The sequence below is a fragment of the Physella acuta genome, unplaced genomic scaffold (genome assembly GCF_028476545.2).
Source record: "Physella acuta isolate Inbredline_101_S28 unplaced genomic scaffold, ASM2847654v3 ptg000405l, whole genome shotgun sequence".
Lineage (NCBI taxonomy): Eukaryota > Metazoa > Mollusca > Gastropoda > Physidae > Physella > Physella acuta.
Window position 1 is genome coordinate 932,632 of NW_026731924.1, and position 25,346 is coordinate 957,977.

The 25,346-nt window shown below is 37.9% G+C and overlaps 1 protein-coding gene across 2 annotated transcripts in view; it reads right to left on the minus strand.

Annotated features, from left to right (window-relative positions):
• LOC131942406 (unhealthy ribosome biogenesis protein 2 homolog) overlaps nucleotides 1–25,012 on the minus strand; it is a 48,645-nt gene extending 23,633 nt beyond the window's left edge. The window contains exons 1-17 of one of the 2 annotated variants that reach the window (XM_059302272.1): nucleotides 24,981–25,012; nucleotides 21,034–21,184; nucleotides 20,842–20,944; nucleotides 18,589–18,711; nucleotides 16,436–16,570; nucleotides 15,501–15,607; nucleotides 15,107–15,221; nucleotides 14,446–14,510; nucleotides 13,562–13,762; nucleotides 12,728–12,830; nucleotides 11,436–11,602; nucleotides 11,250–11,347; nucleotides 9,437–9,597; nucleotides 8,440–8,571; nucleotides 8,019–8,189; nucleotides 7,430–7,593; nucleotides 6,871–7,038 (exon numbers count right to left, since the gene is read on the minus strand). In XM_059302272.1, coding sequence (XP_059158255.1) covers nucleotides 6,871–7,038; nucleotides 7,430–7,593; nucleotides 8,019–8,189; nucleotides 8,440–8,571; nucleotides 9,437–9,597; nucleotides 11,250–11,347; nucleotides 11,436–11,602; nucleotides 12,728–12,830; nucleotides 13,562–13,762; nucleotides 14,446–14,510; nucleotides 15,107–15,221; nucleotides 15,501–15,607; nucleotides 16,436–16,570; nucleotides 18,589–18,711; nucleotides 20,842–20,944; nucleotides 21,034–21,184; nucleotides 24,981–24,996 — 2,180 coding nt within the window. In that variant the 5' untranslated portion in view covers nucleotides 24,997–25,012. Of the gene's footprint in view, nucleotides 1–6,870; nucleotides 7,039–7,429; nucleotides 7,594–8,018; nucleotides 8,190–8,439; nucleotides 8,572–9,436; nucleotides 9,598–11,249; nucleotides 11,348–11,435; nucleotides 11,603–12,727; nucleotides 12,831–13,561; nucleotides 13,763–14,445; nucleotides 14,514–15,106; nucleotides 15,222–15,500; nucleotides 15,608–16,435; nucleotides 16,571–18,588; nucleotides 18,712–20,841; nucleotides 20,945–21,033; nucleotides 21,185–24,980 lie in introns of both variants that reach the window. The other variant, XM_059302271.1, reaches the window with a different exon arrangement.
• Between the last annotated feature and the right edge of the window lie 334 nt (nucleotides 25,013–25,346).

Below are 25,346 nucleotides of genomic sequence, written 5' to 3' on the forward strand. Positions count from 1 at the left end.
CATGTTAACACAAATCAAACATTGCACCAGTAGTAGGCCATGTTAACACAAATCAAACATTGCACCAGTAGTAGGCTATGTTAACACAAATCAAACATTGCACCAGTAGTAGGCTATGTTAACACAAATCAAACATTGCACCAGTAGTAGGCTATGTTAACACAAATCAAACATTGAACCAGTAGTAGGCCATGTTAACACAAATCAAACATTGCACCAGTAGTAGGTCATGTTAACACAAATCAAACATTGCACCAGTAGTAGGCCATGTTAACACAAATCAAACATTGCACCAGTAGTAGGCCATGTCAACACAAATCAAACATTGCACCAGTAGTAGGACATGTTAACACAAATCAAACATTGCACCAGTAGTAGGCCATGTTAACACAAATCAAACATTGCACCAGTAGTAGGTCATGTTAACACAAATCAAACATTGCACCAGTAGTAGGCCATGTTAACACAAATCAAACATTGCACCAGTAGTAGGCCATGTTAACACAAATCAAACATTGCACCAGTAGTAGGCTATGTTAACACAAATCAAACATTGCACCAGTAGTAGGCAATGTTAACACAAACATTGCACCAGTAGTAGGTCATGTTAACACAAACATTGCACCAGTAGTAGGCCATGTCAACACAAATCAAACATTGCACCAGTAGTAGGCCATGTTAACACAAATCAAACATTGCACCAGTAGTAGGCCATGTCAACACAAATCAAACATTGCACCAGTAGTAGGTCATGTTAACACAAATCAAACATTGCACCAGTAGTAGGCCATGTTAACACAAATCAAACATTGCACCAGTAGTAGACCATGTTAACACAAACATTGCACAAGTAGTAGGTCATGTTAACACAAACATTGCATCAGTAGTAGGCCATGTCAACACAAATCAAACATTGCACCAGTAGTAGGCCATGTTAACACAAATCAAACATTGCACCAGTAGTAGGCCATGTCAACACAAATCAAACATTGCACCAGTAGTAGGTCATGTTAACACAAATCAAACATTGCACCAGTAGTAGGCCATGTTAACACAAATCAAACATTGCACCAGTAGTAGACCATGTTAACACAAACATTGCACAAGTAGTAGGTCATGTTAACACAAACATTGCACCAGTAGTAGGCCATGTTAACACAAACATTGCACCAGTAGTAGGACATGTTAACACAAACATTGCACCAGTAGTAGGCCATGTTAACACAAATCAAACATTGCACCAGTAGTAGGACATGTTAACACAAATCAAACATTGCACCAGTAGTAGGCCATGTTAACACAAATCAAACATTGCACCAGTAGTAGGCCATGTTAACACAAACATTGCACCAGTAGTAGGCCATGTTAACACAAATCAAACATTGCACCAGTAGTAGGCCATGTTAACACAAACATTGCACCAGTAGTAGGCCATGTTAACACAAACATTGCACCAGTAGTAGGCCATGTTAACACAAATCAAACATTGCACCAGTAGTAGGCCATGTTAACACAAATCAAACATTGCACCAGTAGTAGGCCATGTTAACACAAATCAAACATTGCACCAGTAGTAGGCCATGTCAACACAAATCAAACATTGCACCAGTAGTAGGCCATGTTAACACAAATCAAACATTGCACCAGTAGTAGGCCATGTTAACACAAACATTGCACCAGTAGTAGGCCATGTTAACACAAATCAAACATTGCACCAGTAGTAGGCCATGTTAACACAAATCAAACATTGCACCAGTAGTAGGTCATGTTAACACAAATCAAACATTGCACCAGTAGTAGGCTATGTTAACACAAATCAAACATTGCACCAGTAGTAGGCCATGTTAACACAAATCAAACATTGCACCAGTAGTAGGTCATGTTAACACAAATCAAACATTGCACCAGTAGTAGGCCATGTTAACACAAACATTGCACCAGTAGTAGGCCATGTTAACACAAATCAAACATTGCACCAGTAGTAGGTCATGTTAACACAAATCAAACATTGCACCAGTAGTAGGCTATGTTAACACAAATCAAACATTGCACCAGTAGTAGGCCATGTTAACACAAATCAAACATTGCACCAGTAGTAGGTCATGTTAACACAAATCAAACATTGCACCAGTAGTAGGACATGTTAACACAAATCAAACATTGCACCAGTAGTAGGTCATGTTAACACAAATCAAACATTGCACCAGTAGTAGGCCATGTTAACACAAACATTGCACCAGTAGTAGGCCATGTTAACACAAACATTGCACCAGTAGTAGGCCATGTTAACACAAATCAAACATTGCACCAGTAGTAGGCCATGTTAACACAAATCAAACATTGCACCAGTAGTAGGACATGTTAACACAAATCAAACATTGCACCAGTAGTAGGCCATGTTAACACAAACATTGCACCAGTAGTAGGCCATGTTAACACAAATCAAACATTGAACCAGTAGTAGGCCATGTTAACACAAATCAAACATTGCACCAGTAGTAGGCCATGTCAACACAAATCAAACATTGCACCAGTAGTAGGCCATGTTAACACAAACATTGCACCAGTAGTAGGCCATGTTAACACAAACATTGCACCAGTAGTAGGCCATGTTAACACAAATCAAACATTGCACCAGTAGTAGGCCATGTTAACACAAATCAAACATTGCACCAGTAGTAGGACATGTTAACACAAATCAAACATTGCACCAGTAGTAGGCTATGTTAACACAAATCAAACATTGAACCAGTAGTAGGCCATGTTAACACAAATCAAACATTGCACCAGTAGTAGGCCATGTTAACACAAATCAAACATTGCACCAGTAGTAGGCCATGTCAACACAAATCAAACATTGCACCAGTAGTAGGCCATGTTAACACAAACATTGCACCAGTAGTAGGCCATGTTAACACAAATCAAACATTGCACCAGTAGTAGGCCATGTTAACACAAATCAAACATTGCACCAGTAGTAGGCCATGTTAACACAAATCAAACATTGCACCAGTAGTAGGACATGTTAACACAAATCAAACATTGCACCAGTAGTAGGCCATGTTAACACAAACATTGCACCAGTAGTAGGTCATGTTAACACAAATCAAACATTGCACCAGTAGTAGGACATGTTAACACAAATCAAACATTGCACCAGTAGTAGGCCATGTTAACACAAATCAAACATTGCACCAGTAGTAGGACATGTTAACACAAATCAAACATTGCACCAGTAGTAGGCCATGTTAACACAAACATTGCACCAGTAGTAGGTCATGTTAACACAAACATTGCACCAGTAGTAGGCCATGTCAACACAAATCAAACATTGCACCAGTAGTAGGCCATGTTAACACAAACATTGCACCAGTAGTAGGTCATGTTAACACAAACATTGCACCAGTAGTAGGCCATGTTAACACAAATCAAACATTGCACCAGTAGTAGGCCATGTCAACACAAACATTGCACCAGTAGTAGGCCATGTTAACACAAATCAAACATTGCACCAGTAGTAGGCTATGTTAACACAAATCAAACATTGCACCAGTAGTAGGCTATGTTAACACAAATCAAACATTGCACCAGTAGTAGGCTATGTTAACACAAATCAAACATTGAACCAGTAGTAGGCCATGTTAACACAAATCAAACATTGCACCAGTAGTAGGCCATGTTAACACAAATCAAACATTGCACCAGTAGTAGGCTATGTTAACACAAATCAAACATTGCACCAGTAGTAGGCTATGTTAACACAAATCAAACATTGCACCAGTAGTAGGCTATGTTAACACAAATCAAACATTGAACCAGTAGTAGGCCATGTTAACACAAATCAGACATTGCACCAGTAGTAGGTCATGTTAACACAAATCAAACATTGCACCAGTAGTAGGCCATGTTAACACAAATCAAACATTGCACCAGTAGTAGGCCATGTCAACACAAATCAAACATTGCACCAGTAGTAGGACATGTTAACACAAATCAAACATTGCACCAGTAGTAGGCCATGTTAACACAAATCAAACATTGCACCAGTAGTAGGTCATGTTAACACAAATCAAACATTGCACCAGTAGTAGGCCATGTTAACACAAATCAAACATTGCACCAGTAGTAGGCCATGTTAACACAAATCAAACATTGCACCAGTAGTAGGCTATGTTAACACAAATCAAACATTGCACCAGTAGTAGGCAATGTTAACACAAACATTGCACCAGTAGTAGGTCATGTTAACACAAACATTGCACCAGTAGTAGGCCATGTCAACACAAATCAAACATTGCACCAGTAGTAGGCCATGTTAACACAAATCAAACATTGCACCAGTAGTAGGCCATGTCAACACAAATCAAACATTGCACCAGTAGTAGGTCATGTTAACACAAATCAAACATTGCACCAGTAGTAGGCCATGTTAACACAAATCAAACATTGCACCAGTAGTAGACCATGTTAACACAAACATTGCACAAGTAGTAGGTCATGTTAACACAAACATTGCATCAGTAGTAGGCCATGTCAACACAAATCAAACATTGCACCAGTAGTAGGCCATGTTAACACAAATCAAACATTGCACCAGTAGTAGGCCATGTCAACACAAATCAAACATTGCACCAGTAGTAGGTCATGTTAACACAAATCAAACATTGCACCAGTAGTAGGCCATGTTAACACAAATCAAACATTGCACCAGTAGTAGACCATGTTAACACAAACATTGCACAAGTAGTAGGTCATGTTAACACAAACATTGCACCAGTAGTAGGCCATGTTAACACAAACATTGCACCAGTAGTAGGACATGTTAACACAAACATTGCACCAGTAGTAGGCCATGTTAACACAAATCAAACATTGCACCAGTAGTAGGACATGTTAACACAAATCAAACATTGCACCAGTAGTAGGCCATGTTAACACAAATCAAACATTGCACCAGTAGTAGGCCATGTTAACACAAACATTGCACCAGTAGTAGGCCATGTTAACACAAATCAAACATTGCACCAGTAGTAGGCCATGTTAACACAAACATTGCACCAGTAGTAGGCCATGTTAACACAAACATTGCACCAGTAGTAGGCCATGTTAACACAAATCAAACATTGCACCAGTAGTAGGCCATGTTAACACAAATCAAACATTGCACCAGTAGTAGGCCATGTTAACACAAATCAAACATTGCACCAGTAGTAGGCCATGTCAACACAAATCAAACATTGCACCAGTAGTAGGCCATGTTAACACAAATCAAACATTGCACCAGTAGTAGGCCATGTTAACACAAACATTGCACCAGTAGTAGGCCATGTTAACACAAATCAAACATTGCACCAGTAGTAGGCCATGTTAACACAAATCAAACATTGCACCAGTAGTAGGTCATGTTAACACAAATCAAACATTGCACCAGTAGTAGGCTATGTTAACACAAATCAAACATTGCACCAGTAGTAGGCCATGTTAACACAAATCAAACATTGCACCAGTAGTAGGTCATGTTAACACAAATCAAACATTGCACCAGTAGTAGGCCATGTTAACACAAACATTGCACCAGTAGTAGGCCATGTTAACACAAATCAAACATTGCACCAGTAGTAGGTCATGTTAACACAAATCAAACATTGCACCAGTAGTAGGCTATGTTAACACAAATCAAACATTGCACCAGTAGTAGGCCATGTTAACACAAATCAAACATTGCACCAGTAGTAGGTCATGTTAACACAAATCAAACATTGCACCAGTAGTAGGACATGTTAACACAAATCAAACATTGCACCAGTAGTAGGTCATGTTAACACAAATCAAACATTGCACCAGTAGTAGGCCATGTTAACACAAACATTGCACCAGTAGTAGGCCATGTTAACACAAACATTGCACCAGTAGTAGGCCATGTTAACACAAATCAAACATTGCACCAGTAGTAGGCCATGTTAACACAAATCAAACATTGCACCAGTAGTAGGACATGTTAACACAAATCAAACATTGCACCAGTAGTAGGCCATGTTAACACAAACATTGCACCAGTAGTAGGCCATGTTAACACAAATCAAACATTGAACCAGTAGTAGGCCATGTTAACACAAATCAAACATTGCACCAGTAGTAGGCCATGTCAACACAAATCAAACATTGCACCAGTAGTAGGCCATGTTAACACAAACATTGCACCAGTAGTAGGCCATGTTAACACAAACATTGCACCAGTAGTAGGCCATGTTAACACAAATCAAACATTGCACCAGTAGTAGGCCATGTTAACACAAATCAAACATTGCACCAGTAGTAGGACATGTTAACACAAATCAAACATTGCACCAGTAGTAGGCCATGTTAACACAAACATTGCACCAGTAGTAGGCCATGTTAACACAAATCAAACATTGAACCAGTAGTAGGCCATGTTAACACAAATCAAACATTGCACCAGTAGTAGGCCATGTCAACACAAATCAAACATTGCACCAGTAGTAGGCCATGTTAACACAAATCAAACATTGCACCAGTAGTAGGTCATGTTAACACAAATCAAACATTGCACCAGTAGTAGGCCATGTTAACACAAATCAAACATTGCACCAGAGGACATAAACCAACCTGGAGGACATAAACCAACCTGGAGGACATAAACCAACCTGGAGGACATAAACCAACCTGGAGGACATAAACCAACCTGGAGGACATAAACCAACCTGTAGGACATAAACCAACCTGGAGGACATAAACCTGGAGGACATAAACCAACCTGTAGGACATAAACCAACCTGGAGGACATAAACCAACCTGCAGTACATAAACCAACCTGGAGGACATAAACCAACCTGGAGGACATAAACTAACCTGGAGGGTTCTACTTGCTGCAGTATTTGCTTCCAGATTGCGTGTGCCAATAATTGCGTCAGTCTCTCATGTTCACATGTTGCTGGATGGCCTAAGAAAGACTGGACCTCACTGTGTAAGCTGGTCATCTGAGTGGCCACTTTATTCAAACTGGTTTCCTCAGGCAGTCTACATGTACACAATTGACTTCATTGAGTTTAGGTCATTCTAAATGTACACAAGTGACCTCATTAAGTTTAGGTCATTCTAAATGTACACAACTTCATTAAGTTTAGGTCATTCTAAATGTACACAAATGACTTCACTATAGTTAAGGTCACCTTTTGCCTTCATTGGGGGAAAAGAATTCCTATTGTTAGGCGAGAAAAAAGCATAGCGAAGTACAATATTTATTCTATCAGAAGAGATCCTAAAGAGAAAATGGAAATGGATTGGCCACACACTCAGGAAGCCTGTATCCAGCATAACAAGACAGGCCCTCACCTGGAATCATGATTAATTTGGTCAGGGAGTTATACGTAAGGAAATCTTCAATTACTTTGAATTCATTAGTCCATACCTGAGTTTGCATGAGTCTGGTGTGAGGGAAAGAACTCTGACAATAAAATCAACACATTTCTCTAAGCTCTCGTCTTCAAGGTGAGCACCAATCAAGGGAAACAACTCCTTAAATTGTATAAAATTGTCAAGTGGTTTTTGAAGAATGCAGGTATCATCCAGTGGCTGAAACAATTACAAGAAACTGATCAATCAACACATGAACCTGATCAATCAACACATGAACCTCATCAATCAACACATGAACCTGATCAATCAACAAATGAACCTGATCAATCAACACATGAACCTGATCAATCAACACATGAACCTGATCAATCAACACATGAACCTGATCAATCAACACATGAACCTGATCAATCAACACATGAACCTGATCAATCAACACATGAACCTGATCAATCAACACATGAACCTGATCAATCAACACATGAACCTCATCAATCAACACATGAACCTGATCAATCAACACATGAACCTGATCAATCAACACATGAACCTGATCAATCAACACATGAACCTGATCAATCAACACATGAACCTGATCAATCAACACATGAACCTGATGAATTAAAAGATGAAACACCTACACTCCACAATGTGAAGACCATAGTTTCAGTGAGTACTGGTAGATTAAAGAGATCCGAGACAAGTTGCTTGATATTCAAATCCTGCTTGTAATTCTCCTGCACGTTTCTATGACAACCAGCTAGCTTAGTTCTCTGCAGGGCCAGTTCAACTTTGACCTTCTGATCCATATTCTGAAAAATATGGCAATAGCCAGTTTATGGCAATAGCCAGTTTATGGCAATAGCCAGTTTATGGCAATAGCCAGTTTATGGCAATAGCCAGTTTATGGCAATAGCCAGTCTATGATTTCTTTCTAAAACTTTATCCTCTATTTTACAAAAAGAAGAAAACTAGGTAAAATCAGGTAATAATTTAAAAAAGACTGTTAACAACCAACACCTAATTAACAATCAACACCTAATTAGATTGGTGTTTACCTACCTGGACTAACTTAGAACTCAGCACATCATTCAATTCATCTTTTTCCACATTTTCTCTCCATCGAGGAAAATGTAGAATTTTGGCCAGCGTCCAAGTTGAGAGAAGTTCTTTAGCCTCAGCCATCTTGTTACCCTAGAGGGAGAGTGTTCAAGACAGGAACAAGAATCAAACCTACTGGACCAACCTACTGGACCAACCTACTGGACCAACCTACTGGACCAACCTACTGGACCAACCAACCTATTGGACCAACCTACTGGACCAACCTATTGGACCAACCTACTGGACCAACCTACTGGACCAACCTATTGGACCGACCAACCTACTGGACCAACCAACCTACTGGACCAACCTACTGGACCAACCAACCTATTGGACCAACCTACTGGACCAACCAACCTATTGGACCAACCAACCTATTGGACCAACCTACTGGACCAACCAACCTACAGGACCAACCAACCTACTGGACCAACCTACTGGACCAACCAACCTACTGGACCAACCTACTGGACCAACCAACCTATTGGACCAACCTACTGGACCAACCAACCTATTGGACCAACCTACTGGACCAACCAACCTACTGGACCAACCTACTGGACCAACCAACCTACTGGACCAACCAACCTATTGGACCAACCAACCTACTGGACCAACCTACTGGACCAACCTATTGGACCAACCAACCTACTGGACCAACCTACTGGACCAACCTACTGGACCAACCAACCTATTGGACCAACCTACTGGACCAACCTACTGGACCAACCAACCTATTGGACCAACCAACCTACTGGACCAACCTACTGGACCAACCAACCTACTGGACCAACCAACCTATTGGACCAACCAACCTACTGGACCAACCAACCTACTCGACCAACCAACCTATTGGACCAACCAACCTACTGGACCAACCAACCTACTGGACCAACCAACCTATTGGACCAACCCATGAAATTTGTTTTTAAAAAAAAAGAAAATTGAACCTTACATTCTTCTGGAACAGAGGCGTCAAGATGTCCGCCTCAATCAAATGCAACATCTGTCGTGTCTTCTGGTAGAGCAAACCACCTGACCTTTGGTCCAGCAGACGGCAGTTGGTCAACAAACAGGACAATAGGCTCAATGTCCATGTCAGTCCTGGTGTTTCTTCTACACAAGAAATAAATCATTTGGCTGGATCATAATATGGACAATTGAGTGGATTAATGTGAGGACAACTGAATGGATTAATGTATGGACAACTGAGTGGATTAATGTAAGGACAACTGAGTGGATTAATGTAAGGACAACTGAGTGGATTAATGTAAGGACAACTGAGTGGATTAATGTATGGACAACTGAGTGGATTAATGTGAGGACAACTGAATGGATTAATGTGAGGACAACTGAGTGGATTAATGTGAGGACAACTGAGTGGATTAATGTATGGACAACTGAGTGGATTAATGTATGGACAACTGAGTGGATTAATGTGAGGACAACTGAATGGATTAATGTGAGGACAACTGAGTGGATTAATGTAAGGTCAACTGAGTGGATTAATGTGAAGACAACTGAGTGGATTAAATTGAGGACAACTAAGTGGATTAATGTGAGGTCAACTGAGTGGATTAATGTGAGGACAACTGAGTGGATTAATGTATGGTCAACTGAGTGGATTAATGTGAAGACAACTGAGTGGATTAAATTGAGGACAACTAAGTGGATTAATGTGAAGACAAATGAGTGGATTAATGTGAAGACAAATGAGTAAATAAATGTATGGACAACTGAGTGGATTAATGTGGGGACAACTGAGTGGATTAATGTGGGGACAACTGAGTGGATTAATGTGAGGACAACTGAATGGATTAATGTGAGGACAACTGAGTGGATTAATGTAAGGTCAACTGAGTGGATTAATGTGAAGACAACTGAGTGGATTAAATTGAGGACAACTAAGTGGATTAATGTGAGGTCAACTGAGTGGATTAATGTGAGGACAACTGAGTGGATTAATGTATGGTCAACTGAGTGGATTAATGTGAAGACAACTGAGTGGATTAAATTGAGGACAACTAAGTGGATTAATGTGAAGACAAATGAGTGGATTAATGTGAAGACAAATGAGTAAATAAATGTATGGACAACTGAGTGGATTAATGTGGGGACAACTGAGTGGATTAATGTATGGTCAACTGAGTGGATTAATGTGAAGACAACTGAGTGGATTAAATTGAGGACAACTGAGTGGATTAAATTGAGGACAACTGAGTGGATTAATGTATGGTCAACTGAGTGGATTAATGTGAAGACAAATGAGTGGATTAATGTGAAGACAAATGAGTAAATAAATGTATGGACAAATGAGTGGATTAATGTGATGACAACTAAGTGGATTAATGTGAGGTCAACTGAGTGGATTAATGTAAGGACAACTGAGTGGATTAATGTATGGTCAACTGAGTGGATTAATGTGAGGACAACTGAGTGGATTAATGTATGGTCAACTGAGTGGATTAATGTATGGTCAACTGAGTGGATTAATGTGAGGACAACTGAGTGGATTAATGTATGGTCAACTGAGTGGATTAATGTATGGTCAACTGAGTGGATTAATGTGAGGACAACTAAGTGGATTAATGGGAGGTCAACTGAGTGGATTAATGTGAGGACAAATGAGTAAATAAATGTATGGACACATGTATGGACAACTTAATAGACACAAGAGTGGACAACTGAGTGGACAACTGAGTGGACAAATGTATGGTATTGGACAAACATAGGTGGACAATGTCTGGGGACACAAGATGACAGCCAACCTGTTGCTTGACGGACCAGATCAGTTGCAGACTTGTGTAGTTTTTCCAGGAGCTCCAGCATAGTGGTCTGAGGCACTTCATTAAACATCACACACAAACTGTCAAATTTATACACAAATTGTATCACACACGATTGCACACTACCACAAGAAAATGCACATATAGCTCTACAGCTAGTAAACTCACCTCTTGTGAAAGTGAGGCAAGACTTTAAAGCTGGACATTGTAGACGGGCATTCCACCACCACCTTCAATATGACGTCAAGCAAATCTGATGTACGGCGAAGTTTGACATACAGCAGGATTAGCTCCCCTAAAAACAGGTCCCTGGTGTCCGTCTCATGGTCTGGCAGCTGAAAGTCAAAACAAACTAAATAGGATCCTACTATTCATGGCCACTTTAGGCCAAAACTAAATAGGATCCTACTATTCATGGCCACTTTAGGCCAAAACTAAATAGGATCCTACTATTCATGGCCACTTTAGGCCAAAACTAAATAGGATCCTACTATTCATGGCCACTTCAGGCCAAAACTAAATAGGATCCTACTATTCATGGCCACTTCAGGCCAAAACTAAATAGGATCCTACTATTCATGGCCACTTTAGGCCAAAACTAAATAGGATCCTACTATTCATGGCCACTTTAGGCCAAAACTAAATAGGATCCTACTATTCATGGCCACTTTAGGCCAAAACTAAATAGGATCCTACTATTCATGGCCACTTCAGGCCAAAACTAAATAGGATCCTACTATTCATGGCCACTTCAGGACAAAACTAAATAGGATCCTGCTATTCATGGCCACTTCAAGACTTAACTAAATAGGATCCTACTATTCATGGCCACTTTAGGCCAAAACTAAATAGGATCCTACTTTTCATGGCCACTTTAGGCCAAAACTAAATAGGATCCTACTATTCATGGCCACTTCAGGACAAAACTAAATAGGATCCTGCTATTCATGGCCACTTCAAGACTTAACTAAATAGGATCCTACTATTCATGGCCACTTTAGGCCAAAACTAAATAGGATCCTACTTTTCATGGCCACTTTAGGCCAAAACTAAATAGGATCCTACTATTCATGGCCACTTTAGGCCAAAACTAAATAGGATCCTACTATTCATGGCCACTTCAAGACTTAACTAAATAGGATCCTACTATTCATGGCCACTTCAGGCCAAAACTAAATAGGATCCTACTATTCATGGCCACTTCAGGACAAAACTAAATAGGATCCTACTATTCATGGCCACTTTACGCCTTAATAAATAGGATCCTACTTATCATTCATGACCACTTCAGGCCAGAAAATTAGAAATAATTCTCATTATATTTTTTATTCTAATTAATAATTAAAATCAACTGTGTTGTGTAAAAGACTAAAACAACCAATAGCTTAGAAGAAACAGTAACTTGGTGCTCTGTTCAAGAACCCATTTCTGCTTCTTGTTTGCTACTGACATCTACACACCTGTGCTAACAAACTCCTGCCAATGACTTGCTTCCAGAACTTTTCAACAACGACATGGTTGATGCCCAGGACAGCACGCATGTAGGCAAACCAATTGGTACAGCTGGGAAGGACATTTGAAATATTAGTAGCAACAATTTTCATCTGCTTTACAAATGAACTCAAACTTTACATCTGACTGGTTACAACTGACCACACAATTTACAACTGACCACACAATTTACAACTAACCACACAATTTACAACTGACCACACAATTTATAACTGACCACACAATTTACAACTGACCACACAATTTACAACTGACCACACAATTAACAACTGACCACACAATTTACAACTGACCACACAATTTATAAATGACCACATAATTTACAACTAACCACACAATTTACAACTGACCACACAATTTACAACTAACCACACAATTTACAACTGACCACACAATTTATAACTGACCACACAATTTACAACTGACCACACAATTAACAACTGACCACACAATTAACAACTGACCACACAATTTACAACTGACCACACAATTTACAACTGACCACACAATTTACAACTGACCACACAATTTACAACTGACCACACAATTTATAACTGACCACACAATTTACAACTGACCACACAATTAACTACTGACCACACAATTTACAACTGACCCTACAATTTATAAATGACCACATAATTTACAACTGACCACACAATTTACAACTGACCACACAATTTGTATAACTGATCACATAACTTACATCTGAAAACACAATTTGCAACAATATTTTAAAACTGACCACCAATTTACAACCGAGTAAACAATTTTGAACTGACCAGTGTTTTTCTACCACCCTTGCAGTGAGATCAAAAAACCACTTGAGCAGGTCACTGTCTCCACCTGAGGTCAAATCACAATCTTGACATGCAGTAACACAGTCAGCTAAGGATTTCATCCAATCAAATTCTACTGGCTCACAAGTGGTCAGCAGCTTCACCACATATCTCAGGAGCTCAAAGCACAGCCTAGGGTTGGATCTGAGGATAAATATGGTTGGGATGGTACTAGGGATAAATATGGTTGGGGTGGTACTAGGGATAAATATGGTTGGGGTGGTACTAGGGATAAATATGGTTGGGGTGGTACTAGGGATAAATATGGTTGGGGTGGTACTAGGGATAAATATGGTTGGGGTGGTACTAGGGATAAATATGGTTGGGGTGGTACTAGGGATAAATATGGTTGGGGTGGTACTAGGGATAAATATGGTTGGGGTGGTACTAGGGATAAATATGGTTAGGGTGGTACTAGGGATAAATATGGTTGGGGTGGTACTAGGGATAAATATGGTTGGGGTGGTACTAGGGATAAATATCATGTTAGGATGGTACAAGGAATAAATGTCATATTAGAATGGTACTAGGGATAAATATGTTGGGATGGTACAAGGGATAAATGTCATATTAGGATGGTACTAGAATACATGTCATGTTAGGATGGTACAAGGGATGAATGTCATGCTGGGGTGGTACAAGGGGTGGTACAAGGGGTGGTACAAGGGGTGGTACAAGGGGTGGTACAAGGGGTGGTACAAGGGGTGGTACAAGGGGTGGTACAAGGGGTGGTACAAGGGGTGGTACAAGGGGTGGTACAAGGGGTGGTACAAGGGGTGGTACAAGGGGCATGTCATGTTGAGACATCACAAGGTTTCTCTACTTACTTGTTGAGTTGAACAAAAGCTCTAAGAAAACCAGCCAAAAAACTTTCACGTGGCCAGCCATCTCTCTGCTGATTTAAAAAAAATTTTCTAAGCTGCTGATGTGTAAGACAAATCTTAACTAGAAAAGTTGACGATTGACCTCTTTTTCTTTACCGTTGTCATGGTTATGATGGAAAACAATGATACAGGGTTTCAATTTTTTAACACTGTTTCATGGTCATTTCAAAAACATATACTTGTAATCGTTATTTTTACCAATCTAGTTTTAACAAAGGACCATTAGTGTATGATGTAAACTTGCTTTTAGTACATTATTTTGCCTAGTAATTGAGTAATTGAGAATAGAGCAGAACATCAAGAGAAATATTTGCGAGTTGTTTTACAAAAAAATTCTATAAAATACAAAATTAACCTGACAAGAAAGTAAATACAACAAAAAATAGGGGCTATAGCGTTATCATGACCTAGATTTACGATGGATTCTGAAAAACAACTAATTAAATAGAGAACATTTGATTAGATGCTGGGAGCGGCATTACGGTCTTAAAGAGTTAATAAAACTAGAAATACAGCCCTAACCCTCTATATACCAGATCGTTGTCTAATAGGGTTGATAACAATCAATTCTTGCAGACAATCAATCATCCACCATTTCTCTTACCTGACAGCTATTGGCTACTATTAATGACAGGCTGTTTTCCAAATATTTTCTTCCAAATTTCACAGAATCTTCATCATGATGTTCCAAAAATGTGGCATAGGTCTCCATGTGATCTCTGAATGGAATGTGGTTGAAGTATCATTATACACACCATAGGTCAATGTATCAGTATAACAACATGTGTAGAAGTAGGCAGGCCAACAATAGTATACCAACATGTGTAGAAGTAGGCAGGCCAACAATAGTATACTTACACATGTTGAAGGCAGGCCAACAATAGTATACTTACACATGTAGAAGACAGGCCAACAATAGTATACTTACACATGTAGAAGACAGGCCAACAATAGTATACTTACACATGTAGAAGACAGGCCAACAATAGTATACTTACACATGTAGAAGGCAGGCCAATAAAAAATCCAGCAAACTTTGACTGTGTGTTTTATTCAAAACAAGAAGAGCTGTGTTGAGAAGTTTTTCCGAAACAATTGTAAGCACCTACAGAGAAAAATCTCATTTTAATTTAGCATAAAGTGGGAGAGGGGGTGTGTGGGTAGTGTGATCATCCACATAATAAATTGAACACAACCACAGACATGTAACTGACATTGGTTGAGATCTAAGGCAGGTGCCAAACACAACCACAGACATGTACCTGACATTGGTTGAGATCTAAGGCAGGTGCCAAACACAACCACAGACATGTACCTGACATTGGTTGAGATCTAAGGCAGGTGCCAAACACAACCACAGACATGTACCTGACATTGGTTGAGATGAGATCTAAGGCAGGTGCCCAACACAACCACAGACATGTACCTGACATTGGTTGAGATCTAAGGCAGGTGCCAAACACAACCACAGACATGTACCTGACATTGGTTGAGATCTAAGGCAGGTGCCAAACACAACCACAGACATGTACCTGACATTGGTTGAGATGAGATCTAAGGCAGGTGCCCAACACAACCACAGACATGTACCTGACATTGGTTGAGATCTAAGGCAGGTGCCAAACAATACCACAGACATGTACCTGACATTGGTTGAGATGAGATCTAAGGCAGGTGCCCAACACAACCACAGACATGTACCTGACATTGGTTGAGATGAGATCTAAGGCAGGTGCCAAACAATACCACAGACATGTACCTGACATTGGTTGAGATGAGATCTAAGGCAGGTGCCCAACACAACCACAGACATGTACCTGACATTGGTTGAGATGAGATCTAAGGCAGGTGCCAAACAATACCACAGACATGTACCTGACATTGGTTGAGATGAGATCTAAGGCAGGTGCCCAACACAACCACAGACATGTACCTGACATTGGTTGAGATGAGATCTAAGGCAGGTGCCTAGCACAACAAGAGTGGATTCTTCAACTTGTACCAGAGATGGCAGCATGGCAGGCTGACAGCGCAGGATCAAATCACAGATGGCACCAAGCAGGTCACACTGAGTAGATACAAATGTTTTACATTGAGTAGATACAAATGTTTCACATTGAGTAGATACAAATGTTTCACATTGAGTGGATACAAATGTTTTACATTGAGTAGATACAAATGTTTCACATTGAATAGATACAAATGTTTCACATTGTTGAGTAGATACAAATGTTTCACATTGAGTGGATACAAATGTTTCACATTGAGTAGATACAAATGTTTCACATTGAGTGGATACAAATGTTTCACATTGAGTAGATACAAATGTTTCACATTGAGTAGATACAAATGTTTCACATTGTTGAGTAGATACAAATGTTTCACATTGAGTAGATACAAATGTTTCACATTGTTGAGTGGATACAAATGTTTCACATTGAGTAGATACAAATGTTTCACATTGAGTAGATACAAATGTTTCACATTGAGTGGATACAAATGTTTCACATTGAGTAGATACAAATGTTTCACATTGAGTAGATACAAATGTTTCACATTGTTGAGTAGATACAAATGTTTCACATTGAGTAGATACAAATGTTTCACATTGTTGAGTAGATACAAATGTTTCACATTGAGTGGATACAAATGTTTCACATTGAGTGGATACAAATGTTTCACATTGAGTGGATACAAATGTTTCACATTGAGTAGATACAAATGTTTCACATTGAGTGGATACAAATGTTTCACATTGAGTAGATACAAATGTTTCACATTGAGTGGATACAAATGTTTCACATTGAGTAGATACAAATGTTTCACATTGAGTAGATACAAATGTTTCACATTGAGTAGATACAAATGTTTCACATTGAGTGGATACAAATGTTTCACATTGAGTAGATACAAATGTTTCACATTGAGTAGATACAAATGTTTCACACTGAGTAGATACAAATGTTTCACATTGAGTGGATACAAATGTTTCACATTGAGTAGATACAAATGTTTCACATTGAGTAGATATAAATGTTTCACATTGAGTAGATACAAATGTTTCACACTGAGTAGATACAAATGTTTCACATTGAGTGGATACAAATGTTTCACATTGAGTAGATACAAATGTTTCACATTGAGTAGATATAAATGTTTCACATTGAATAGATACAAATGTTTCACATTGAGTGGATACAAATGTTTCACATTGAGTAGATATGATTGTTTCACATTGAGTAGATACAAATGTTTCACATTGAGTAGATACAAATGTTTCACATTGAGTAGATACAAATGTTTCACATTGAGTGGATACAAATGTTTCACATTGAGTAGATATAAATGTTTCACATTGAGTAGATACAAATGTTTCACATTGAGTGGATACAAATGTTTCACATTGAGTAGATACAAATGTTTCACATAGAGTGGATACAAATGTTTCACATTGAGTAGATACAAATGTTTCACATTGAGTAGATACAAATGTTTCACATTGAGTAGATACAAATGTTTCACATTGAGTAGATACAAATGTTTCACATTGAGTAGATACAAATGTTTCACATTGAGTGGATACAAATGTTTCACATTGAGTAGATACAAATGTTTCACATTGAGTAGATACAAATGTTTCACATTGTTGAGTAGATACAAATGTTTCACATTGAGTAGATACAAATGTTTCACATTGAGTAGATACAAATGTTTCACATTGAGTAGATACAAATGTTTCACATTGAGTAGATACAAATGTTTCACATTTACCAATGTGTCAAATTGTGAGGTGACCACTACACACAAACAACTTACTAATGTGTCAAATTGTGAGGTGACCACTACACACAAACAACTTACTAATGTGTCAAATTGTGAGGTGACCACTACACACAAACAACTTACTAATGTGTCAAATTGTGAGGTGACCACTACACACAAACAACTTTCTAATGTGTCAAATTGTGAGGTGACCACTACACACAAACAACTTACTAATGTGTCAAATTGTGAGGTGACCACTACACACAAACAACTTACTAATGTGTCAAATTGTGAGGTGACCACTACACACAAACAACTTACTAATGTGTCAAATTGTGAGGTGACCACTGCAGTGACAAGTTTCTGTGTACAGTTGATGACGTGCTGCAGATGTGTGGAGTTCTCTCCCTTAGTGCTCGCCCCCTGCATGGCATCAATCACCGCCTGAGATATACAAGATGCTACTATGTGTAACCAGCAGATTGAAAGATAAACTATGTGTTACTAGCAGATTGAAAGATACAAGATGTTTGTCATTTGAACGTGTTCGGGTTAGGTTAGATAAACTATGTGTTACTAGCAGATTGAAAGATACAAGATGTTTGTCATTTGAACGTGTTAGGGTTAGGTTAGATAAACTATGTGTAACCAGCAGATTGAAAGATACAAGATGTTTGTCATTTGAACGTGTTCGGGTTAGGTTAGATAAACTATGTGTTACTAGCAGATTGAAAGATACAAGATGTTTGTCATTTGAACGTGTAGCATCAATAGTTTGGATCATGAATGAGTTGAGTAGATTGCTATGTAGGAGAAAAAGAAAACTAGACAGCAGAATAAGTGTAGGATAGTTATTACATACGAGCCGACCCGCGGCGTATAATACACCACTATTTAGTTGTTTTATTTTCTACTGTTCAGTAATTCATATTTTTGTGAATTCGACAGTACCAATGCTGCCACTGAAAATATTTGCTTTAAAACACTATCAGTAGATCATTAAGGACGATAACTCCCCCCCCCCCCCCGGTAAAAGCAGCCTCCTCTTAGTTACCTCCCCTAAGTTTAAAATCGTTTCAAACTAATTTATCTGCCCCTAATAGCCGTCACTAAACCCGGCTCTATAATTGTAAACATTTAGCGTGAACCACAGCTCACCAGACCAATATGGGGGTGGGGGTGGTAGAGATATGCCTAGAGAGGAAGAGAGGGGGCTGCTAGGCGCGCTTACAGCTTGGTGTTTTCTATGGTATCTAAGAAGAGAATTATATATATAGATATGACATAGAATAAATAAACTTTTACATATATTATATAGAATAATAAACTAGGAGATCGTTGACCTTTAAACTGTGTTCGTCATTGTGTTTTTCTTCTTCGTTCTTAATTGTAGAGTTGGAAGAGATTCCCTCCAACACAAATAAGTATTTGTGTCATCTAATTATGCGCCATATTGGCCGTTGACTTCAAATTCATCCTGCTTTTCTTTTTGGATTTGCTTCAATAGCCTTTGACCAAATCAAGAACAAACTACAAGGCAGCAAATGTTTGATTTTGGAGTTGTCTCACTTAGATGAGTTGCTGTCCCTAGCTATCAGGCCTCATCTACCCAAGCATCCTAATATATAAAAGCCCATGTGCGCACCTCTCTCTCTCTCTCTCTCTCTCTCTCTCTCTCTCTCTCTGCAACATTTCTGAGGCTATGTGATCAGTATGTTCCGCAACATATGGAGAACTTAAAGATACAGACTTTTGTTGAAAATAATATGTTGGATGTTCTAAATGTATAAACTAAACTTTATGTCACATGTTTAAACTATGAAAAGTACACAAAACTAATGGCATCATCTTCCAATTTTAGAATATGAAGAAATGAACTATTTCATTCAAATTTTATTTAGATCGATAGATCTACTTATCAAGACGTGCCCTATGAAATGTATACAATTTTCTCTCCCAAAAGTAATAAAAATTACTTTAAAAAACAACATAAATCCCATTGAACAGTGGGGTTTTTAACAGAATCATTTAAGTCTTTTAATCAGTGTGTGCATTTAATATGGTGTTGTGTTGACTAATAATGTATATAATTTGGTTTTTCTAATAGGTATTGGTAGCCAATGTTATTTTAAACGTGTCGGATTTTTAGCTATTTAGTTATTTCTTTGCTTTGACATTAAAATCGTGCAAAATTTAGTAAAGAACATTGCGTTTTGACCAATAACTATTACATAAAATATTTTTTTCAAACAAGTATAACATTAAAATATAGGCCTATAATTCACTGGCTACTAACACGCAATATTGAAATGTAATATTGATGGTTTATAAGTACTACTGGCTACTTACACGTAATATTGATGGTTTAAGTACTACTGGCTACTTACATGTAATGATGGTTTAAGTACTACTGGCTACTTACATGTAATATTGATGGTTTAAGTAACACTGGCTACTTACATGTAATATTGATGGTTTATGTACTACTGGCTACTTACATGTAATATTGATGGTTTAAGTAACACTGGCTACTTACACGTAATATTGATGGTTTAAGTAACACTGGCTACTTACATGTAATATTGATGGTTTAAGTACTACTGGCTGGTTGCATGTGTCAAGAAGTTTATCAAGAGTTTCCCACGTACGATGTATATCCTCTTTAGAGAGGTTGTGCCTGGAAATAAAAGGGCCATAACAGTCTGTTTTGGTGGTACAGTCAGTGTATTTGGTAGAATATGGTTTGTAACAATAGACGTAACTTACTTTTTCTTGTTAATAAGAAGGCCACAAATAAACTCAAGGATCTGTTGATTTTTATTGGGAATGTGTACAGATTCATTGACCCAGGCGAATTTGGCCAATTTCAGCTTATCTGGCAACTTTGTATCCTTGCCTTTTATACGAAGAATTAAACCTGGTAGAAAAAAAGCTCATTAGTTGAAAGAAAAAACTTTGCAAGTCTAAGGTCATCAATATTGTGATATTCCGTTTTAATTAGGACTTTCCTTTTTATAAGCTTTTATTTCACTTGATTCCTTGAGCTAAAAGCATTTGTCTTCATCATGTGTCAAAACTTGTGAGCAAAAACTTCAACCACTTCTAACAAAATCAATTTCTTTCAACTGGACATATTTTAAATGTGAAATAAATTTGACACAATTAGATGTAGTTAATTAATTATTGTTTCAGACATGCCTACCCCTGTCAGCCAAAAGTAAGAACAGCCATGCCTAAAAAGAGGAACATATGAGCGGACGCTACTTAAATAAGTCAAAAATAAAAAAAGTAGTCTAATGACATTAGTAGGCTTCTAGTTATATAACTAACGAGCCGACCCGCGGCGTATCATATGCCGCTATTTAGTTGTTTTATTTTCTACTTTTCAGTAATTCATAATTTGTGAATTCGACAGTACCAATGCTGCCACTGAAAATATTTGGTTTAAAACACTAACCCCCCCCCTTCCCCTAACCCCGACCCTACACCCCCCCCCCCCCCGTGAAAGCAGCCTCCTGTTTCCAACAGATGCAACCATGCTCATTTACTATAGCAGCCATCTTGTTTAAGTTTTTTTTTCTAAACTTATAGCGCGAGAATCAGGGGGAAGCCACTCTATTTTACAAATGGCTGCTGTTTATATAACAAATCTTGCTCGCAAACATTGCTGTTTAATTAAAGTTAATTTCTGGCCCATATTTATTAGTTTTTCTTACTAAATCTAAAATTTACGCAATTTTCAATATAAACATGACCACTGAATAATAGACATCCATATTTAATCCATTAGGCACTAATTTAGTTTTTAGTTCATTTTAAACTAAATTACTTAATTTAATATTTATTGACACTCACTGCCATGGCCAACACATCTCTCCATGACAACTCTTCTAACCCTTGATGCTAAAGAAAACCACAAATCAGGTTAGACTTTTTAAGTGGCCATGCACCCAGAGTTCCTCACTAGTGATCTCAAATAGCGGTCACGTGGTTTTTAAAAAATAAAAATAAATTGGTTGTGATATGAGAGCCGATCTTATAAAAAAAGTGCCGACAATATTTGCTTTCTTTTTACATAGACTGATAGACTTAATAATGCTTTACTTATATAATCATTTTTGTACCTACATAGTTGATATTTTTCAAATTCTATTAATTTTAATGAAACCAACTTTTGAATTTAGCCTCCGTTCTCCAAACCAAATTTTAAAATGCTTTTCTGGCATATCTAACCCTGCCACCTATTGTTTGTTGTTATGACACGGAAATCCCGCCATTTTGCGCGTGGTAAACATTTTTAAATTTAATTAGTAGAAGGTCTCTGGAATTTGGCAAAAAAAAACGCCGGAAGTCATGCGTCCGGTCCGGACGCCATATTGTTGTTAGCAACCGACCACGCCTCCAAGTTAGCGAGTAATACTAATATTTATTAGGCCGGTTCGTCACTTAGATGGCTGGATTGACCTCTGACCCTGAAACGTCACGCGTCGTTTTCTGACGGTTTCTACGTTTATTTTAGGGGTCCTATCCACGACAAATTAAAGAACTGTTTATCTCGCTAATTCTCATCATTATTTTAACACAAAATGCTAATAAAATAGATAATATGACTTAGAATGCCAGAAAAAATCGCGAGAATTGTGTTTGTAAATAATGAGAGGATTTCTAGTGGAGCACTCTCCGTAAAAACTGAACCGCGGCCAAAAACGACCCAATAACGGGGAAAACGGCTCTGATAACACTAAATTAATATATAATTGAGATAATTACCATGTATATTTACAGTATTATCGATTCTACTTTCCAAAATCTAATTCCAAAATGAGGTACCCACGCTGACATTTCTATCCGCTATTTTTAGTATCATGACGTCATTGTTACGCTAGTTGCCAGACTGAAACAACTAGTTTTTGTTTTTTACGGAATGAACTGTTAAGTCTAGTATTTTAATTATTATTAAATATTATTCAATTGTAGCATGTGCGGAAAAAGTAAAATCATGGACATTATTATTGTATTAGTAATTTTATTAGTATATTGATTTTTTCTTCACTGTGGGCCGACCGTTGCTGCATTCGTGACCGGTGGTTAACCTCGTCAACGCCGCGTGGCCTATTCGTTTATATAATCAGTGATGCTCGTTCAGTGGCCTTTTTCAGCGCTAGGCCTAATTACGGGCGATTTTTAGACTTAATTGATTGGCCGTTAGCCTTTTTCATTGCTGCGTATTTTAAAAAATGCTCGTTCAGCGGCCTTTTTTTTTTTTGGCGCTAAATAATCTGTTTACGGGCATTTTAAGCGTTTATTTATTTATTTTTTTAAGCTAGACGTAGATCTAGTTAAAAAAAAATATTTTTTTATACAGCTGGCTGATATGCAAACTTTAAAAAAAATGACCGAGCTTTAAAAAAAAAAAAATGACCAGAAGGGAAATAGGTCTGTTTTTCAATGAGCTTGAAGAAGAAGGGTGGGGGGGGGGGGGGGGGGGGGGGGGAAGAGAGAGAGAAGTGAAGACACCGACCATCTCGTGTACGCGTGTTCATTCTATGACGTGTACTATAGGCCTGCTGAAGTCAGGGTGACCCCGCGACCGTGGTGGGATTTTTCATCCACAGGATAGTAAACATAAGCAAGCAATCACGCGAGTGACGATGTTTGGAGATTTTATTTAAAAAAAAAAAAATCACATACGTCATGTTTTCAAGATGAAAAAAAAATGTAATGTAAAAAAAAAAAAAGACACTAATACTCATGTATGAACCTCAGCTGCCACACTGTTGACTCAATATAATGTGATTGAGTGTAAAATGTATTTGTATTTATAAACTATCTTAACTCTTAACTATTACTATCATATTATTTTATGCATATTTTTTAAAATTAGAATTTGAAATAAAAATATTTATTATGGTCATTTGATTTATGCAGGTGTTCATTACTTCATAAAATGGTATGAATAACATGTAGAGTAGAATTTAATAAATAATAAAATAACTAGATTTCTCTAGATCTAGTTTTATTATCAACCAGTTGCTTTTTGTTATTTTCCGGTGAGTAAATAACCTAAGCTGACGCAATTACCATGGCGGGAATTAAAAGCTCGTGCACACAAGTCCACGACGTCATGTTATGCCGGTCGAGGAGCAAAAACGATGTTCTGACTTTCATTTTCCATTCTCGGAAAAATTTTAAATTCTCTCTTTTCTCGTCAACCGATTAAGCTAGATATTTAAATGTGGTGTCAAATGTTCTCTTAAGGGGTAAGGAACTTAATGGTGTATTTGAAATAACAGAATATTTAATTATAAAAAATCCATAATTAGGCTAAACCTAATATTTATATATTTTTATTATTCATTCATCTATAATATTTGACACAAATATATCACAATATACTTCTATTAAAGCCTTGACAATGAGGTAACTTTTTCGTACGTTACTAGCCGCGGGCGATTTTACGTACCCAAAATGATAGATTACCAAACATTTACATTGATTCATTCTACAACAACATGTGACATTGTGGAAAAATTGCGTGGATATTGGACAATATGTGCAAAAACTATTTGTATAATGTAACTGTACTTTACTGTACTATAAGCCTAATATAATAAAATATAATATCAGACATAGATCTATATATGATCGATAATTTTGATATAGATCTAGATTAATCTAGATCTAGGCCTAATAAAAACAACACAAACACATGCCTGTGTAAGTCGCCATTTTAAATTGTTTTTTGTAAATGAGAGTAGCTTCCCCCGTTGAAGCCGATGTTTCGACGAATAAGTTAGGGTTATTTGTAATCGCTTTATAGATCTACTATTTTATAGCGAAATGCGACCCCGTAAGGATAAATAGCGAATTAATTTCGAATTTTAAAAAAGAGATACATTTAATATCTCCCTGGAAGAAACTCTGGTAGGGGGGAGGGGGTCAGTAATTTTGTGACGGTGTGTGATGAGGGGGAGGGAGGGGGGTTCAGATGGTGCGACGTCACACTTTTGCATTATAAAAAAGCAATGTTAGAAAATGAATTTTAGACATCATTTCACGTTTTAGAAAATTACATTTAT